Source organism: Protobothrops mucrosquamatus, unplaced genomic scaffold, assembly GCF_001527695.2.
Source record: "Protobothrops mucrosquamatus isolate PMUCROS unplaced genomic scaffold, P.Mucros_1.0 scaffold52, whole genome shotgun sequence".
Taxonomy (NCBI): Eukaryota; Metazoa; Chordata; class Lepidosauria; order Squamata; family Viperidae; genus Protobothrops; species Protobothrops mucrosquamatus.
The window spans coordinates 733,200-752,725 of record NW_015386433.1 but is presented as its reverse complement, the minus strand read 5'-3'; the positions used below and the strand labels follow the sequence as shown (position 1 = coordinate 752,725).

At 35.7% G+C, this 19,526-nt stretch overlaps 1 protein-coding gene across 1 annotated transcript in view; it reads left to right on the top strand.

Moving 5' to 3' along the window:
* THSD7A (thrombospondin type 1 domain containing 7A) overlaps positions 1–19,526 on the top strand; it is a 208,973-nt gene that overhangs the window by 138,255 nt on the left and 51,192 nt on the right. The window contains exons 9-13 of the mRNA XM_015811827.1: positions 7,630–7,864; positions 9,103–9,218; positions 12,682–12,817; positions 13,627–13,730; positions 18,248–18,442. Of these exons, the coding sequence (XP_015667313.1) occupies positions 7,630–7,864; positions 9,103–9,218; positions 12,682–12,817; positions 13,627–13,730; positions 18,248–18,442 (786 nt within the window). The remainder of the gene's footprint in view (positions 1–7,629; positions 7,865–9,102; positions 9,219–12,681; positions 12,818–13,626; positions 13,731–18,247; positions 18,443–19,526) is intronic.

The following is a 19,526-nucleotide window of genomic DNA, read 5'->3' as shown; positions in this document are numbered from 1 at the left end:
ACTCAAACTAACCTGAGCACAACAAAGCCCCCACCCAAACAGAACACTCCCCCATCCAATCAGAGCACAGCCAACCCCCCATCCAATCAGAGCACAGCCAAGCTCCTTAACCAATCAGAACACACCTCCACCCAATCAGAACACAGCCAAGCTCCCACCCAATCAGCTCAAACCCCACTGGCAGTTAAAAGGAAGAAACTGCTGCGATCACACACACTACACCCAGAAGCACGAAGCTGAAGACACCAGCCTGAAGATGACGAATGTGACTTCGTCGAAACATCGCCAAGACACTTCTAATTCTACGCGGGAGAAAACCCGAATAACTAAAGACCTACATACAACCTCAGAAAACATATATATATATCATTGAGTTTATGACCATTCTCAGACAATTTACATTTCAAAGTGGAAGACAATTAGTTAATTCGTATTCTATTTCTACTAGGGAAATAAAAGAAATCTGCCACAGATTTCAGTAGAAAAGAAATAGTGTGGCTTGGAAAAACAGAACCTGAATTAGCAGAAAGCTCTGTGTTGATTAGCACCAATGAACTGAACCCATTATCATCCAACATACATTTGAGAAAGTTGCATTAATAAGAGTTATTTTCAAGGAGATATATACAAAAATGTTTAAAAGAATAATCTTTGAAAAGTATAACTTTACAGAATAAAGAATTAACAGAGATCTGCAGAATCTGTTCCCTATGCAAAAAGGACTAAAGTATTTTCTAAGTCCAGAACTATAACATTAGGAAGCAGCTGAGACATATACCTCCCTACTAAATTGAACTGTAAGATGGAGGAACTGATAATAATACAGTCAGACCTCTAGGATTCTCTTATTATAGCCAATCTCAGTAAAAGTAGTGTTAGTCTTCCTGCAGAATTGAATTCTTAATACCTCCAAGACTAAAATATTTACATAGTTTCTACTGTTTACTTGTTAATGACTACTTAATCATCCCAGAATTTCATATTATATAATTCACATATTTAGATTAAAAGTGGAATGAGGAAGAAAAAATGTTTTGATTTAAACTTTAAAATATATACATTAGTGATTGAGATAGGGAAAAAATTGGTTGGCTCTTGGAAGCAGTACTAGCTTCTGGTCAAAATGTTAGTAAAAATTCAGAAGCTATCTGTGTAGAAGAAATATGTTTGAAGCTATATACGGATCACTTGTTCCCATCAGCTATTGTTTTGGGAAGTTGTTACCTTTTCCCCTGTAATCCATGTGTCTGTTTCTCTCTCTCTCTCTCCCTCCCTCCCTCCCTCCCTCTCTCTCTCTCTCTCTCTCTCTCTCTCTCTCTCTCTCTCTCTCTCTCCCTCTCTCCCTCCCTCTCTCCCTCCTTCTCTCCCTCTCCCTCTCTCCCTCCCTCCCTCCCCCCCTCTCTCTCTCTCTCAGAGAGAGCAGGGAGAGAGCCAAGAAAAAAATATGATAAGCTATATATATTTTCAAATGTCTCTTTCCCCAGAAACTTTGGAACAAATCTGCTAGGAGTCCAAAGGGAGGAATAGATCTACTTTTATAACTCAAAACATCTGTTACTCTCTCCACCTCTAAGCCTTTGGCATATGGCAGCCTATAAATACATTTTTAAAAGCTTTTTCAACAGGAAGGTGGAGGTTTTTCCAAGCATAGGTACTCCAGCTCTATGATTTATGAGCCACAAATGAGCCTCAAATTGTTTCATGCTTAATTTTTCATGATGCTAAAGGCTTGAGAGCCATGTAAAGAAGTAATATTGAGCCTTAAGCTCTTAGCTTTTCTAAGGCAATAGATATTAACTATATTCCTTTGTTCACAGTGTAGAACATTTTAGATATTTAGCATATTGATAAACCTGCAACAATGGCTGGGAGGTGATGAAACCATATTTAGGCAAGTGCCATTATTGAAATATAATCAGATAATGGGGAAAGACAAGAGATAATAGGTTTTCGGATTTGGCAAAAAATTATCCCAGAATCTGGAAGATGATTAGGATACTGTCAGTGCAGATCACTTATCTCTATATGAAATGAAACTCATTTTAAAATGTGGCAAATTTAAGAAGCTTCTTTTACATAGTAACACAGTGAATATCTGACTATATCAGATTTTCCTGCCTGCAAGATTAAAAACGTGATTGTATTTTGGCAATTCTCAGTTTTTATGACAAAGCAGTTTAATTATATGGTATTTCTTCTACCTTTCTGAATATCATAATTAAATTATGAAAGTAGGCCTGACTTTTTAACCAGTGTCATAATCAAGCTAATTATTTCCAGATGAGGGAACAAAAATTGGTGCCTGATAATATAAATAATCAGTAAACAGTGTAATTTTCTCCCAATATGCACATCACTGCTGTTTACAATGTTTGTTGAAGCACACTGGAAAATAATAATAATAATAATAATAATAATAATAATAATAATAATAATAATAATAATAATAATAATAATAATAATAATAATAATAATAATAATAATAACAACAACAACAATAAAGTTGGAAGGGACCTTGGAGGTCATCTAGTCCAACCCCCTCCTCAGGAAGGAAACCCTATACCATTTCGGACAAATGGCTGTCCAGTTTCTTCTTAAAAACTTCCAGTGTTGGCACATTCACCGCTTCTGGAGGCAGGTTGTTCCATTGGTTAATTGTTCTAACTGTCAGGAAGTGGCAGTTATGGCATATGGCAATTATAGCATATGTAAGTCAAACTCAAGGGAGACTAGTAGATATTGTTTTCTGCAAACTCTTATATTCAAATCAATAGAAAAATTGGTGACAAAATGGTGAAGGAATATAATAATAAGTAGAAAAAGAAAGTTCCTGGCTTAATTAAGTGTAGAGCATGGCTTCTGATGGCCATTGCCACAGCTAAAAAAATTCTTAATCTTCTTTCTGAATACACATCTCAATAGCATCTTTTAGTTGCTTTAGAAACATGATGATAATTCTGGTTGAGAATTAAGAAAAGATGTTGTTGTTAGTTGCGAAGTCATGTCCGACCCATCGCGACCCCATGGACAACATTCCTCCAGGCCTTCCTGTCCATCTTCTGGAGTCCATTTAAGCTCATGCCTACTGCTTCAGTGACTCCATTCAGCCACCTCATTCTCTGTCATCCCCTTCTTCTATTGCCCTCACTCTTTCCCAGCATTAGGCCCTTCTCCAGTGAGTCCTTCCTCCTCATTAGGTGGCCAAAGTACTTGAGTTTCAACTTCAGGCTCTTGCTTCTAAACAGCAGTCAAGGTTGATCTCCTCTATGACTGACCAGTTTGATCGCCTTGCAGTCCAGGGGACTTGCAGGAATCTTGTCCAGCACCATAGTTCAAAGGCCTCAATTCTTTTGCATTCAGCCTTTCTCAGTCCAGCTTTCACAGCCATACATTGCAACTGGGAAAACCATGCCTTGCCTATACGTACTTTTGTTGGCAGGGTGATGTCTCTGCTTTTTAGTATGCTGTCTAGATTTGCCATAGCTTTCCTCCTTAGGAGCAAGCGTGTTTTAATTTCTTGGCTGCAGTCCCCATCTGAGGTGATCTTGGAGCCCAAGAAGATAAAATCTGTCACTACCTTCATTTCTTCCCCATCTATTTGCCAGGAATTGAGAGGGCCGGATGCCATGCTCTTGGTTTTCTTAATGTTGAGTTTCAAGCCAAGAAAAGATAAGATGGGGAAAGAAATAAAATTACTAATCTTACCTCTTTCTCTGATGAAGTTAGTGTATACATGCAGACACAACAGCCACTTTGCTTTTTAAAGTTAGTAAACAAATAATTAATCCCTGATATATTTTTGGTTCTTACTTCGTAGCACTAGCATACTATTACTGAGAATTTGAAGTACTGGTGAACAAAAACAGAGCAGGTCATAAGACCTGTTTGGCATTATATATCTTGTTTAAAAATATGTGTTTGTGTGTGTGTGCGTGTATACATATACATATACATTTACATATAAATATATGCCATAAAAAACAGAATAGAAACACGTTAAGATAGGCAAGAAAATGGTAAGTGAGCACCTGTCCAGCGATCTGCTCAAGTTTAGTGGTCCTGGTCTACCTAATGTGGGGTTCCAAGAGTTCCTTGACCGTCTACACTAGAGTCTTGGTGACTTGATATAAAAAGTTTCTAGGACCTCGTGACCCCTTGATGGTCTCCTGACCTTTTCTCGACTACATCAAGGGTTCTTCAAAAAAGGAAAAAAAATGGATCCAGGAAATTACAGACGTATCAGCCTGACCTCAATACCTGGGAAGATTCTGGAAAAGATAATCAAGCAACGAAACAGCAAACACCTCCTAGAGGCAAACAAACTCAATACCAAAAGCCAACATGGGTTTGTCAAAAACAGATCATGCCAGACAAACCTTATTGCATTCTTTGACCAGGTGACAAAATTAGTGGACCAGAGAAATGCTGTGGATATAATTTACTTGGATTTCATTAAGGCATTTGATAAAGTAGATCACAACCTACTACTCGATAAGATAAAAAAATGTGGGTTAGATAGCATCACCACCAGATGGAATTGTAACTGGCTGACTGGCCGTACTCAGCGTGTGGTCCTCAATGGAACCGCATCTACGAGGGAAGTGTGTATGGGGTGCCCCAGGGCTCTGTTCTGGGCCCAGTGCTCTTCAACCTCTTCATCAATGATTTGGATGAGGGGATAGATGGGGAACTCATGAAATTTGCAGATGACACCAAGCTGGCAGGAATAGCCAACACTCCAGAAGACAGGCTTAAGATACAGGAGGATCTGGACAGACTTGAACACTGGGCGCTATCTAACAAAATGAAATTCAATGGTGAAAAAAGTAAGGCTCTACATTTAGGCAAGAAAAACGAAATGTGTAGGTATAGTATAGGGGGTACCTTGCTCAATAGTAGTAACTGTGAGAGGGATCTTGGAATCCTAGTGGACAATCACTTAAATATGAGCCAGCAGTGTGCTGCAGCTGCCAAAAAAGCCAATACAGTGCTGGGCTGCATTAACAGAAGGATAGAATCAAGATCATGTGAAGTATTAATACCACTTTACAATGCCTTGGAAAGGCCACACTTGGAATACTGCATCCAGTTTTGGTCACCATGATGTAAAAAAGATGTTGAGACTCTAGAAAGAATACAGAGAAGAGCAACAAAGATGATTAGGGGACTGGAGGCTAAAGCATATAAGGAAAGGCTGCTGGAATTGGGTATGTCTAGTTTAATGAAGAGAAGGACGAGGGGGACATGATAGCAGTGTTCCAATATCTCAGGGGCTGCCACAAAGAAGAGGGAGTCAAGCTTTTCTCCAAAGCGCCTGAAGGCAGGACGAGAAGCAACGGATGGAAACTAATCAAGGAGAGAAGCAACCTAGAACTAAGGAGAAACTTCCTAACAGTTAGAACAATTAACCAGTGGAATAGCCTGTCTCCAGAAGCGGTGAATGCTCCAACACTGGAAGTTTTTAAGAAAAGACTGGGCAGCCATTTGTCCGAAATGGTGTAGGGTTTCCTGCCTGAGCAGAGGGTTGGATTCGATGACCTCCAAGATCCCTTCCAACTTTTTTATTATTATTATTATTATTATTATTATTATTATTATTATTATTATTATTATTATTATTATTATTATTATTATTATTATTATTATTATTATTATTATTGATCATTGCATAGTCAGCCAGATGTTCAGACTGGATTTGGCATTTTGTCTACCTACCAAGTCCTTACCAAGGACCTCGAATAGGCAGATGTGGATGTTTGATGGTATTACAGATATCATCGCAGGATGGAAGCTGTTCATAGTAAGGCCGCCTTTTGCAATTGACTAATGGCAAATTTGTCAAATCCAAATTTATCAAATCCAAATTGTTCAAGTAGTGCTCCAGTTGTTTTGGGATTGCACCCAAGGTGCCTATTATTATTGGTACTACCCTTGCTTGCCTTTGCCACAGTCATTCTACTTCTGTTTGTAGCTTTGTAGCTTTTTATTTTGTTATCTTTTCCAGTTCTTTCTCATCTGTTCTGCTGTCTCCAGGCATTGCCATGTCCACTAGCCAGACTTTTTTTGTCTTATCAACAATTGTTATGTCTGGGGTGTTGTGTGGCAGGTGCTTGTCTGTTTTAATTATAATGTCGAAGAGCAATTTAACTTTATCATTTTCTATTTCTTTCTCTATTTTATGATCCCACCAGTTCTTGTTTACAGGCAAATGATACTTCTTGCAGATCTTCCAATGCACCATTGTTGCTACTTTGTCATACCGCTGTTTGTAGTCAGTCTGTGCGATCTTCTTGCAGCAGCTTACCAGGTGGTCCACTGTTTCTTCAGCTTCTTTGCATAGGTGGCACTTACTGTCTGTTGCTGTCTTCTCAATTTTGGCTTTGTATGCATTTGTCCTTAAGGCTTGGTCTTGTGTAGTCAGAATTAGTCCCTCAGTCTCTTTCTTCAATTTTCCTGCTCTTAGCCATTGCCAGGTCTTGTTATTATTTGCTTTCCCAGCTATTTTTTTTAATGTACTGGCCATGTAGTGCTTAGTGCTTTGTCTTCCCATGCCTCTATTCTGTTATTCATTTGGTCTTTCTTGTAGGCCAGTTTGGTCTCTCCAGTAATCAGTAAGCCTTCCTGATATACTAATTTCAGTGCATCTTCATCACTGTCCTCCTCCTCCTCCTCCTCCTTCTTCTTCTTAGAGAGAGAGAGAGAGAGAGAGAGAGAGAGAGAGAGAGAGAGAGAGGCTGTAATTTCCAATTAATGTTTTGTTTGTTAGTGATATTCATTTGAAGACATTCTGATAGCCATAGGTAATGAAAATAGTCTCTTAATGCTAATTCAGTTCTACTTTTGTCCCAAGTAATGTGATCTAATGGATTTTTAGATTAAACATCCACAATCTCTTATTACTTATTGTATCTAAAAATGCAATGTAACATGGGACATATATAATGACATAGTTCAGAAATATCAAAAGACTCATTGTGTCTCTTTTCTGCTTATAATCACTCATACATTCCCATTGTGTTCTTACTAAGGATCTTTGGTTACAAAAATTAAAAAATTGGCTGCTGCCTTCTTAATTTGAAGCTAGGTTCAGATGCTGAACTTTCCTAGTCTTATTAACTACAGTTTCCCAGTTCAGATATAATAACGTAATGATATGGTTAATTAATTCTGGAAATGTTCAGCTGTGGTGTATGGAGAAGAGGGGATAATACAGACTGGTGCATAAGTTGAGATAATTCTATTCAATATCTTATGACAAAAATATTGAAAGTTGTAGATTAATGTATAATTTTAGCTATGATTTTAAACAAAAGCATCTGACACATAAAATCATATAATCAGAGAAAACACTGGACAAGATCCCTTTTTGTGTCTTTTCTAGATGCATGGATATATTTCATGTTGTTTTCAGAGAAGAGCATTCAGGCTACAGCTGAAGAGCCCTTTCAATCAAAAGCTTAGTATAACAAACAGCTTAATGCTTGTCTATTTTTTTTCTACCCACCTTGATTAAAATGATGTATTTGGGTGGGAGAGTAGGAATACTTGATATATCATCTATTTATTCCCCATTACAGTTACAATTCTTTTTATTTCTCCTATTGTATATTCCAACATTATTTCTTCTAGGTGGCCTTCAGTGCCCAAATATCAGCATGCTACAGGAAACACGCACTTGCAATGAACATCCTTGCACAGTTTATCACTGGCAGACTGGACAGTGGGGGCAATGCATAGAAGATACTTCTGTGTCTGCATTCAACTCTTCCGCTGGTTGGAATGGAGAAGCTACCTGTGCTGTTGGAATGCAAACAAGGAAAGTCATCTGTGTGAGACTCAACATGGGACAAGTACCACCCAAAAAGTAAATATAACACTAGTACCTAAATGTCTTCTAAACTACTTGTATTTATAGACATAATTCCATGTCAGAATGGAACTCAGAACAGAATGGAATAATGTTAAAAACAGATCCAAATTTGTTCATACAAATGCATTGGATTGAAACTACAGTATTTTATTCTAGTTTACAAAACAGCTGCATCTATTAGAAGTGTTATTTCCAAATGTACATATTGATCACTAGGTTTCCAATATGTTAGTAGCAATATACAGTATAATAGATGGGGTCTCATGAAGGAAAAACTGAAATATGTTAGTTAATGTCTTGAACCATCATGCTCATGTCACTTAATAAGATTTTAAAGAGCAGAAGATGTACATAAAAGTGCAAATGAGAACCATGATTTTACTTCTCTTAATAAAAAGAATTAGTGGGAAAAGATACAATCAATATTATCGGCTTTATTTTTAGAGTAACAGACTTCAGTTTATATGACTTCATTTTAATTTGACCTTGAATAAGGTTGCAGGTTTGAGAGAGAAAGAGAGATAGCTGCAGATGTAATTATAATCTCAACAACTTGATTTAAAAGCAAGAAAACAAATACTATGATCAGAAGATGGAATATGTAATAGACACCTTTAGATGAACAGTTGAGTTAGGGAATTATAGGGAATAATATGATGAATCTACCGTATGGTAATAATTCTGTTTTCAATTTTTGATAATCCATGTTGAATTATGATCTGGCAGTTTATTGCCCTCCGATTTAATCAGACTAGTGTGCATTTCCCTGGAGTATCCTTTCCTATTTCTTGCACAAAACAAAATATCTTTCCAGACTTCAGATACAGCTTCCGTTCAAAATTCTATTAATCAAATTTATGACTGTGATCAACCTATGAAATAATCCTGGTACAGTTACTACTGAATTATGCCAAATATAGAAAATTGTATTCCATTGCATAACCACAAAAACTGCTGAAATTCTCTTGAGTATAGAGAAGACTTTTGTGATATTGTTCAGTTGTTATGGTTTAGCAGAGACTTCCTCTGAGTTATTGGGATGCAAACCCCCCCCCCCCCACTAGGTACAGAAACATCAGTGTGGAATAAATGAACAATGTGATCCATGATTCTGAAAGGTAATGAAATTTTCTTTTAAAAAAAATTATTTCCTTTTCATCTTTTCTATTACAACTTTGACAAGTACCATATGGTTTTCACTGAACATTTAATGTTTTCATTGTTTTTTATAGGTGTCCCGAAAACCTTCGTCCTGAAACTGTTAGACCTTGTTTATTGCCCTGCAGGAAAGACTGCATTGTGACTCCTTACAGTGATTGGACATTGTGTCCTTCTTTATGTCAAGAAGGTACTGGCTTGACTTTTATAGATAAATAATTTGAATTCCTTCTCCAGGTTGTTAACCTCATCACAAGTCTTCAAGGTTTATGTTGTGAGATTTCAATGTGATTTAAGCAAATATAATTGGAGTTTTAACAGTAACTGATTTTTCAATGGCTGCTAATAAACTCAGTAGAATTAAATGAACTGTAATTAAATATGCTGCAACTACTTCCAAAACGCATTGAAATTCTACTTTATCGGTCAATTATTTAAGAGTATCTATTACAGCGTTTTGGATTATTTTAGCATTCTGGTTCTTATTGCTTGATTAAAATGTAATAGCTTTTTTTCTGTTGGGGAAGAAATATATCTGTATCAGGAACCTCTTTCAGCCTTTTAAAAGTGGCCGGAGGAAAAGAACATAACTTTCTGTTCCAGAACAAATCTTTCTATATCAGGTGTTTGTAGGAAGATAAAAGATCTATCTTTCTGTCTCTGTGTTATTCTGGGCAACAGTTGCAATGATTACAGTGTTTCTGTTTTCAATAATTTTATTTGATAGATTGATTTGTAGCCCATCCTGATTAGGATGTCACATATCTATGTGTAAATTGAATCAAATTAAACAAAAAAGAAATGCATTAACAAATAAAAAAATTGCTTGAGCATTCAAAAAAAAAAATAATACTGAAAACTATGTTGAACTAATTAATGTGTTATCTAAAGTCCCACCTTCTGCATGATCTTGACCCCCAAATCTACTCACTGAAAGGTATCTGTAATTCTTACTGATTTTCATAGTTATTTTCCCCATCTCTATGAGCATTATGTTTTAGTAAATAGCCTTCATTATTTCTTCTGATCTTTTTTTATCCATTGATTAAAGTCTAACCTTCCTATTGAGATGGATCTCTCAGTTTGGTAAATATTAATATAATTTTAAACAGAAGTGTTCTTTAAGTTGACTCTGCACACATGTCTGGTATTGATTACATTTGTTCAATTTATAGAGGGATATAATGGAAATTAAGAAAGTGACCTGATATATACAATAATACTTTGTTACTCAGCTGCTTTGGAACTCATCATATTTGGTACTCAATGCATTTTGTCATGAAAATTTTGTCCTAGTACTCATTGTTTGTTTGGTTTTCAATGCGTAAGCTAGAACCTGTCAATGTCAGATGCCTTGTGACTCACTACATTATTCCTTATGGGAAAATTTTGTTAGGTAGTTATCTCAAAGATGTTGAGACTCTAGAAAGAGTGCAGAGAAGAGAAACAAAGATAATCGGGACTGGAGGTTAAAACATATAAAGAACAGTTGCTAGAATTGGGTATGTCTAGTTTAATGAAGAGAAGGACAAGGGGTGACATGATAGCAGTGTTCCAATATCTCAGGGTTGCCCCAAAGAAGAGGAAGTCAAGCTATTCTCCAAAGCACCTGAAGGCAAGAGAAGAAGCAATGAATGGAAACTAACCAAAGAGAGAAGCAACATAGAACTAAAGAGAAATTTTCTGACAGAACAATTAGTCAGTGGAACAAGCCTCCAGAAGTTGTGAATGCTCCAACAAGTTTTTAAGAAGAGACTGGACATCCAGTTGTCTGAAATAGTATAAGATTTCCTACCTGAGCTGGGGGTTGTACTAGATGACCTCCAAGGTCCCTTCCAACATCATCATCATCATCATCATCATCATCATCATCATCATCATCATCATCATCATCATCATCATCATCATTATTAACTCATCACACATCCTGGAACCAATTAATGAACCATATTAGTATCCAATAAATTTCACCTTCCTGTTCAGCAGTACAGAGGGTTTATGCCTTTTCTAACATATGAACAATAGTAGAATGAGGAGATATTTTCCCTCCTTTTTTATTCTATATTTTTCATAGAAGATAGAAGTTATAGATATTAAAATACTATTCTGGAAAAATAAACACCATGCAGATAAAGTTTAGGAATCTTAACTGAGCACATCTTATCAGATGTTTAATGTAACTGGTTGAAATTACAATTTTACATGTTATATTTATTTTGAATTTCTTCTATATTTCCAAAGTAGTTTTGATGGCCTGAATTTTGTCCACATATTTATGCTTTATCCCTTTGTCTCTAGCAGGAGGCATTTATCTTAATATGTATGCACTGTTATTGCTACAGTCAATAATATAATTCCTCATTTATGTGAGTTAATCTCCTTGTGGCATATGGTGTTTGCTTTCACTCCTTCTTTGCTAAGTCCTGTCCTTGTTGTACTGAAAAGATACCCTGTTTAGTTCACAGCCTGTGCTCCGTGTTGTGTAAAACGTGAGATCAATACAGGGTTATTTTTACAGCTACTCTGGTTGCTAATTAAAGTATTTACCAACTAATAAAGGATTAGGCAGATTAAACCTGTAACTGAAAACAAAGAGCATGTTGAAACTCTAGGCTTTAAAGAAGTGCCTGAAATATTTAATATGATAGCAAAGAGCAGGAACTAGATACAGTATGTGGTTCCAATGTGTTAAGTATAGAGTACTGGACAGGGTGGATAATACTTTGGTAGTTCTTTAATTGCAGTATCGATATCATTTATTTTTATAACACAACAATTCATTGCATTTGCACCTCCATGTAAACATGGCAGCAATGAACAACTATGCTGGATGTCAGGATTGGCATCTCTATTAAATAAGATGATTTATTTATGAATTTCATTCATATCTCATCAGTCCTTCAAGAATGCAAGGAAATGCATTGAAGTCTGTTCCTCTTCACCTTTATTACCTTTAGTGTTTCATTCTGTCAGGAAAGTATGAAAGGTTATAATGGTCTCATTCAGAAAGCTTCACAATTGAATGGTGAAATAAACTTGTATCTTTCTAATTCTTGATCAGCAATAAAAATGCTTTTGTTATGAGTTTGGCAATATAAATATCTTAGTAAGTGCCCACCATTGATGGAAACTGCAAGATTATCTATGATCAAAACAATATTGGGTTGTGGGATCAGGAAGGGTGCACAGGGGTGCAGCATAGTTTGGAAGAGTGTGCAAGAGGTAAATAAATAAGAGTATTTGACTGTACATGAGAGATATGCATGAAATACTGATGATCTTAGATGCCTAAATCAAGGGAAGGATATATTAAATGTAAGATACAACCTTCCAAAGGCATTATAGTTGAACTGAATATATATAGAAAATCACTTTGAAAATAAATGTGAGAACTTTATAAAATATTCAGATATAAACTATGACAGTATAATACATGATTTGGGGTTTTTTTCTGTGCAAGTGCATCGTTTATTTATACTTTGTTTTAACCTAATAGTTAAATTATGTTTGTTTTATGGTTTTTCAAATATATTTAAAATGTATTCTGAAGTAGTCAGCAACTAGTAGAGCAGTGTCTTTATAATTTCTCAAATTTCAGTACAGTGGTCCAATAACAAGAGAAGCAAAATGAATATTTGTATGTTTGTTCATAGGGTCAGTTGCTACTGTGTCAAAACAGTCTCGACATCGAGTCACCTTGCAGCTCCCGGCAAATGGGGGCCGTGACTGCCCAGAGACCTTATATGAAGAAAAAGACTGTGATCCTTCTCCTGTCTGCTTGTTTTATAGGTGACACTTTATTTTTAATTAAAACTCCTTTTGTCCTCTCTCAGTCTAGAACACAGAAGGGTTGCCTTTTGGGGGGGAGCCAAGAATCACACTTAAATGTTTTAGATGTGACCCATGTTACATACATGGAGGGAGATGGAAGTTTCTTTTGGGGGAAGTTATACCTTTGATAGCATTTTGCCATTTTCCTTTATTTATGAAACTATAAAAAGCCTGTCTTATATGTCCAGCATTGGGGAAAGGGCTAGCCTGAAAAAGCTAATTAAAGTTTTAGAATGATGGGGTGCTTGAATGGAAGATGATCAGGCAAACCCAGGGTTACAGATTAGACTGAAAAGTTCTAAATGCAAACAGCCATCTAGTTGCTGGCTACAAAAATTGCCCTTCAACCACATTTTTTTTAAAGATATGAAGATAATCAAGGTAAAGATAACAAGTTAAACTTTAATTTCAGTGTAAGTGAACAGAGCAAAGCATGAAGTTAAATGAAAAGTCATGTGATTATTTTTCTGTGTCTATATTTAAGAATCTTTAGAATCTCTTGCAAGTAATGAAGCTGTGATCAGAGCATATATGTAATTTTCTTGCTAATAAAATAATAGATTGCCACTGCTTTCTTCTGAATGATGATTATTGCTATTTTAAAATGTCCTTTGCCAGTCAAACCATTCAAGTATGATCCTATTTTTCAGCACCAGCAAGGATCAGCTTGAGATTGCACTTTTGTTAGACTTACAGTAATTGTTAGACAACAATTACTGTGACCTGTGTTCACATAGTCATTTGGTGTTTGTTTTTTTTTGCTGCAGATGGAAGACACACAAATGGCGCCGATGCCAACTTGTACCATGGTATGTTCGGCAAGACAGCCCAGGTGCCCAAGAGACATGTGGTCCAGGTCTACAAGCAAGAGGTTAGAAGCACTAAAACTAATTCATGATATTCATCATATGGCGATCACTATTGGGTTTACACTTTCATGAAGATTTTTCCTTCCTCAGCTGTTCGTGTTCTGTTGAATCTGTGCTTGCATTTTGAGGTGTCCTGTTATTCAATATATAGAGTTTCAAGGACAGAACATTGTTGGTACACAATCAATCCCAGATTTAGCATATAAACTGGAGAGGTCTAAACAAAATCCCCTCTTCAGTATCAGTTTAGAAATCTTTCCAGTAAGTGAAGCAAGCAGCAAGAAGCAATAGGGATATGAGTGGTGCTGAGGAGCACTAGATTATGCTGTGACTGCTGCTGTTGCTGCTATAGTTTCCATTTTCACTTTCCCAGAATCCCTCCAGACCAGGTAGCACATCATTTTTCAGGACAAGAGACATGAATGGCTTTTAACTAACACATCAGGGCTACACTCCAGATAGTAAGCCAAGATAAAACTGGGGCCAGGATAACAACTCAATGTGATTTAATTCAATTTGCATTTTAATTAAAACAAATTACATTAATTAAACATGGCTAATATAATTGCTCCACAAGGGTTTTAATAACTTCCCCCTCCTTTCACATTCAAAGGTGCAGTTTGGTGACAACTTTTAGAGGATCTTTGGGGTTTTCTGGCTAATTAGCCACGAGGAGCCCAGCATTGTGCTCTTCTGCTCTAAGCTGTATGTAGAGGGATCCAACCACTTGGTCCTGGGCTTTTCTTCTGGGGGGGGTAGAATGTCTGTCATTAAATTAATAAATGAATAGTAAAGCAGCAATAGAAAGATGTTGGCTTCAGTCTTGGACTTTGCCTTTCTGTGCCAAATGTGGATACTGAGTTTAGCTACATCAGAAAAGAATGGTTCAAATATGCATATGCTTGATAGTTAATCTTTCTCATTTAGCTTGGGTGCTGTTTTTCCTGGGTTAATTAGAAATTAAATGAAGTTGGCAACAATTAAGTGAAAACATGGAAAAGCCTACCCTTGTCAGTTCCCAATTGTAATTGGAATAAATGCTCACATTGCTGTTATAATTAAAGTAATATGTTTGTATTTTCAGCTTTCTTTTTTTTTTAATCATGCTGAGCTGGGATGTGTTCAGGAGTGAATAAAAAAAATAACATAAGGGGTCATCCTTCAAGAGAACTCTGACTCTATCTGTCTTGCATAATTATGCTTTTGTTTCAGATCATACCCATGTAAATGAATATGCTACAACTTTAATTTTCAGTTCTGTCAGTGAAAACATTTCCAATTTCCTCTACTTTTTTCTCCCCAACTCCTTACTTGCTATGTACTTAACACAATAAATCAATTCACATATTGTGTTAATAGCAGCAGCAACTTTGGAGAAATAACTACAAAGTTTAAGGGGGGAGGGAGGGCTTAGGAGTGCAAGCCCCAGCGTACCATCAAAATACACAATGGCATATGAAAAATGCAAAAAACTGACTATATTCTTAAAATTCTGGCTTTATTCAGAAGGCTTTGCTAAATTCTTCTACACTTTTAAATAACTAAATCTATGTATATTCTCAGGAATTAGCTCTAATACTAGTTTGAAACTCACAACTGAAAGTAGGCAACGTCTATGCATTAAGCATTTGATGCTGCTATTTCATAGAATTACATTCCTGATCTTCAAAAACTCAACAGTTTGCTGAAGAATCTTCAAGGGCAAAAACTAACAGTTGTGACTCATACGACTTGTTCTAATCATACAAGAGAGATTAGAACAACAAGATGACTCATCTGGATTTTTTTTTTTTTTATCTTTGCATGATATTAGAAAAGTATTGATGGCAATTGTATTCCAACTTGGGCAGAAAGCTTTTCTTGACATGCCTGTATTGTAAACATAGATCATAACTCATCTAATTGGAGGAATGTAGGTCTGTAGGTAAGAACTAGAAGAAAGAATTAAATTAATTGCTACCCAAAGAAAAAACAAGAATGTAAGATAATCCAGTGCAGTGTGCCCTTTTGTCCACCAGAAAACATAGGAAGTAAATAAATATGAAGAGGACTCAAAACTACATATATTTTCAGAGTAAATATGTGCTTTAAAAAGAAAAAGTGGGGTCATGAACGTATTGTCTTTGAAGATAACAGGCAATTACAAATATATAGAAATAAATAATGCATAATTCGTATGAAATATAAAATACCTTAAAGCAATTTAATAACACCAGTACATTTTTACAGCTTGTATAATTTGGTTGTATTTGACTAGGCAATATAAATAGTTTAGGGATTTTTTTTTCATTAAAAATGATTTTCATACACCGGGCGGATTTTGTATTTAATTATCCACATAATATTAATTTATGAGTCCATGTTCCCTTGTGGTATAGTTTAAGCAATACTATCAGCTATAATTGTATCAGTCTTCTGTTTGCAAAATTAGAAGTGCAATTTATTTCGGATAACTCTTTTAGGAAGCCTGAGATATCAAGCAGGTGAATAGTATGTTAAGTGAACTGGATGCTTGTTAAATTGGATATAATTGGCAACTGCGTCCTTGTGGTTTATGGGAGTATTTTGCAATTCTTTGTGGTTAATCCAGAATAAGCACATTTCTGATTCTTAGTGTTAATGCTTGTAATCAATTTAATGTGAGCAGAGTGATTAATTATTAGCCTGGCACAATGTGATAAGAGACTGATTTCTAGTCTCAAATGCTATTTGCACTATGCTAGTAAAATAGTGGACTTGGATGCGACTTAAATTGTTTTAGAATGTGTATAAATTGAAGGTTTTCATGGATTGGTATATAAGCATACTATTATTTTATTTACCACAGCTTTCTTTCTATGGCTTATTAAATAATTTATCATTAACATTTTCTGTTAATAGCAAAGATATTTGGGGGTTAGAGAATGCTATCTATATATACCTTGACAGCAATCATTCATTTCATGCCAGATAGCCATCTCTGTGTGAGTACTCTTGCATTGTGAGCACTCTGACATTCCTTAATCAGTTTCATATTAGTATGCTCGTACACTATCATCTGTGCAGCTGAACTGATTTATTTCTGACACAGCATTGAGATACCCAAGGGCAAATCTAAATTTTCAGAAAATATTACCTGCATAGTTTTGCCAGTATCTTTACCTGCAGCAGAGGTGGTCTGAGGAATTGTTTTCCCTTTGTCCTGCTCTAGACAATGAAAGACATATGGATGCTTGTAATTCATGCAAACAAACTTGTAGTTACATTAGCTCCTGCTAGTTTCCTGTGGGCCCACTTCCTTTCACTTAGTTTTTGACTTATTCTTCTCCCCCTTCCCCCAATAATCGTAGCTTTTAATTTTTTAAAAATGAGATGAATAACCAATGAGCTGGTTGGCCTAAAGAGCACAGATAATCCTCAATTTACAACCATTTGACCATTCAAAGTTACAACGGCACTGAAAAAAAGTGACTTAAACCATTTTTCATGCTTATAACCATTGCAGCATTCCCATGGTCACACGATCAGAATTTGGATGCTTGGCAACTGACTCATATTTATTACGGTTTCAGTGTCCCAGGGTCATGGAATCACCTGGGAAGGTCTTATTTGCAAAATAAAATCTTCTCTTAGACCCTAGTCCATACATTATTGGGAGTAAATGTTTTTGAAATCAGCATGACACATTAGTAAGAAAATCCCCATAAAACAGGGTGTATGGCTAGCTACCAAAAGCATTTCGTATGGTTTTTGCTTTTTATATAGAACTGGAACAAGCAGCCTTTTCTCTGTTGCATGAAAAGATGCTGGAGAAAGTGAATTGTCCATGGCTTGTTAAGAGTTTATGAAGTGGTAGAATTGCTAGTCAAAAATAGCAGTTAGGTTATGGTATGAAATGAAATATCATTCAATAGACACTTTCAAAGAAACTGTATGTTGTATTTTGTAAGTTATAGGAATGTATTCTATTATCAAATGCCTTCATGTCTACAAATTTCTTTATGGCATTGTTGCTGGAAAGGAGATCTTTTGTGTTTCATTACACTTCATTATAATATTCAGATACACATTGTTTCTGCTTTCCTACCAATTTTATTTTCCAAGAACAGCTGTTTCCAGATTGAAATATGTTTACACATGCATAATTTCAGTATATTTAGAATTGGAGCAAGAATCAGGTTTTTTCCCCCCTAAAATCTATTATTCTTCAAATTAGTTATACAGAGAAGTTAAATTATGCTGTAAAGTGGATAATAATAAATAGTATACTTTCCTTCACAGTATATTTTTATTGTACTTCTATGTCACACTGTTTGGATCAACTGCTGATTTGAATTACATAGGAGATGTGCATTATTCTGTGTTTCCTGATATTTGAAAATGAATCCATTGTGGAGAGTTCCCAGGGGAAATAATATTATTCATGAACATATTGCCTTGCTCTTAAATCAAATATGGGTGCCTGTTGTTAGCTGTTACATTGTTTAACACATAAAAGGTCTGTTAGTTTGTATACTTTCTTCTGCTTTCCTGCTTCCAGCTATTACATGTCGCAAACAAGATGGCAGCCAAGTTGATATTGGTGAATGCCTCAAATATGCAGGGCCTTTACCACCCTTAACACAACTCTGCCAAATTCCTTGCCAAGATGACTGCCTATTCACAACCTGGTCAAAATTTTCTGCCTGCGGTATGGACTGTGGATCAGTTAGAACAAGAAAGCGTTTGCTCATTGGTAAGAGTTAAAGCAAATATCTGCATCTGTTGGTAGTAGTATTGTTGGTACGAGTAATGATATTTGTATTTATTGGGAAATAAATTATATGTAGCATAGATAAATTATAAGTAGTAGGACTTAAATTCAGTAGTGTTCATAAGGATATATGTAAGAAGGAAACATGGCAGCTATAAAAACACAATCTTTTCACATGTGTTGAATCTCATGTGGAAAGGGTGGAGCATTGAATGCATAATTATGATTGACATCTTGATTTTTTAAAAGCTCACCCCACTCAACCCTTCTTAAGGCATTTTTACTTTAATTATGACTAAATATTGAATCAATCACAAGTAGTGAAGGATTGTGCAGTTATAAATATGGTTATGCAGAAGATGAAGTCTATAGGGTTTAATCACAGGTAGGTCATTGTGAAGTTTTACTACTTTAACCAGCTGAATAACATCAGAGAGCAAGTGTGGCTAGAAAGCATAAACACCTTAAGAACTTTTCTTTCATGAAATCTAGATTAGTTTACATTAGCCAAGGTTCTGTTTTTTTAACAGCTCATATAAAAGTCTACAGATTTAGACATTTATGTTTTATAAGAATTATACATGTATTTCAGGTTTATATTGCTTTATAATTCTATCTTTATAGATTCCTGAAAATGTAGTACCTCATTTGTCAATAAATTTGCATTTAGCTTTTGTTTCATTATTTTTTAAAAAAGTTAAATACCTTGGGCTGCAATCTTACACATAATTTACAGCTTCAATCATAGTTAGTGCAATTTTGCTGAACAAGTAGACAACTTTAAAATCTTGACATCAATTGAGAAAATGCACCTATTTCAATAATAGAAATATTGATAACCTAATAATTAGTCATAGCATTGAATGCCTACATCATATCAGCCAAAGACCGATAGCTTGAATAAATTTAATTTAGGAAAATTCTACATCATCATCATCATCTCATCATCATCATCATCATCATCATCATCATCATCATCAAGTTGGAAGGGACCTTGGAGGTCATCTAGTCCAACCCCCTGCTCAGGCAGGAAACCCTATACCATTTCGGATAAATGGCTGTCCAA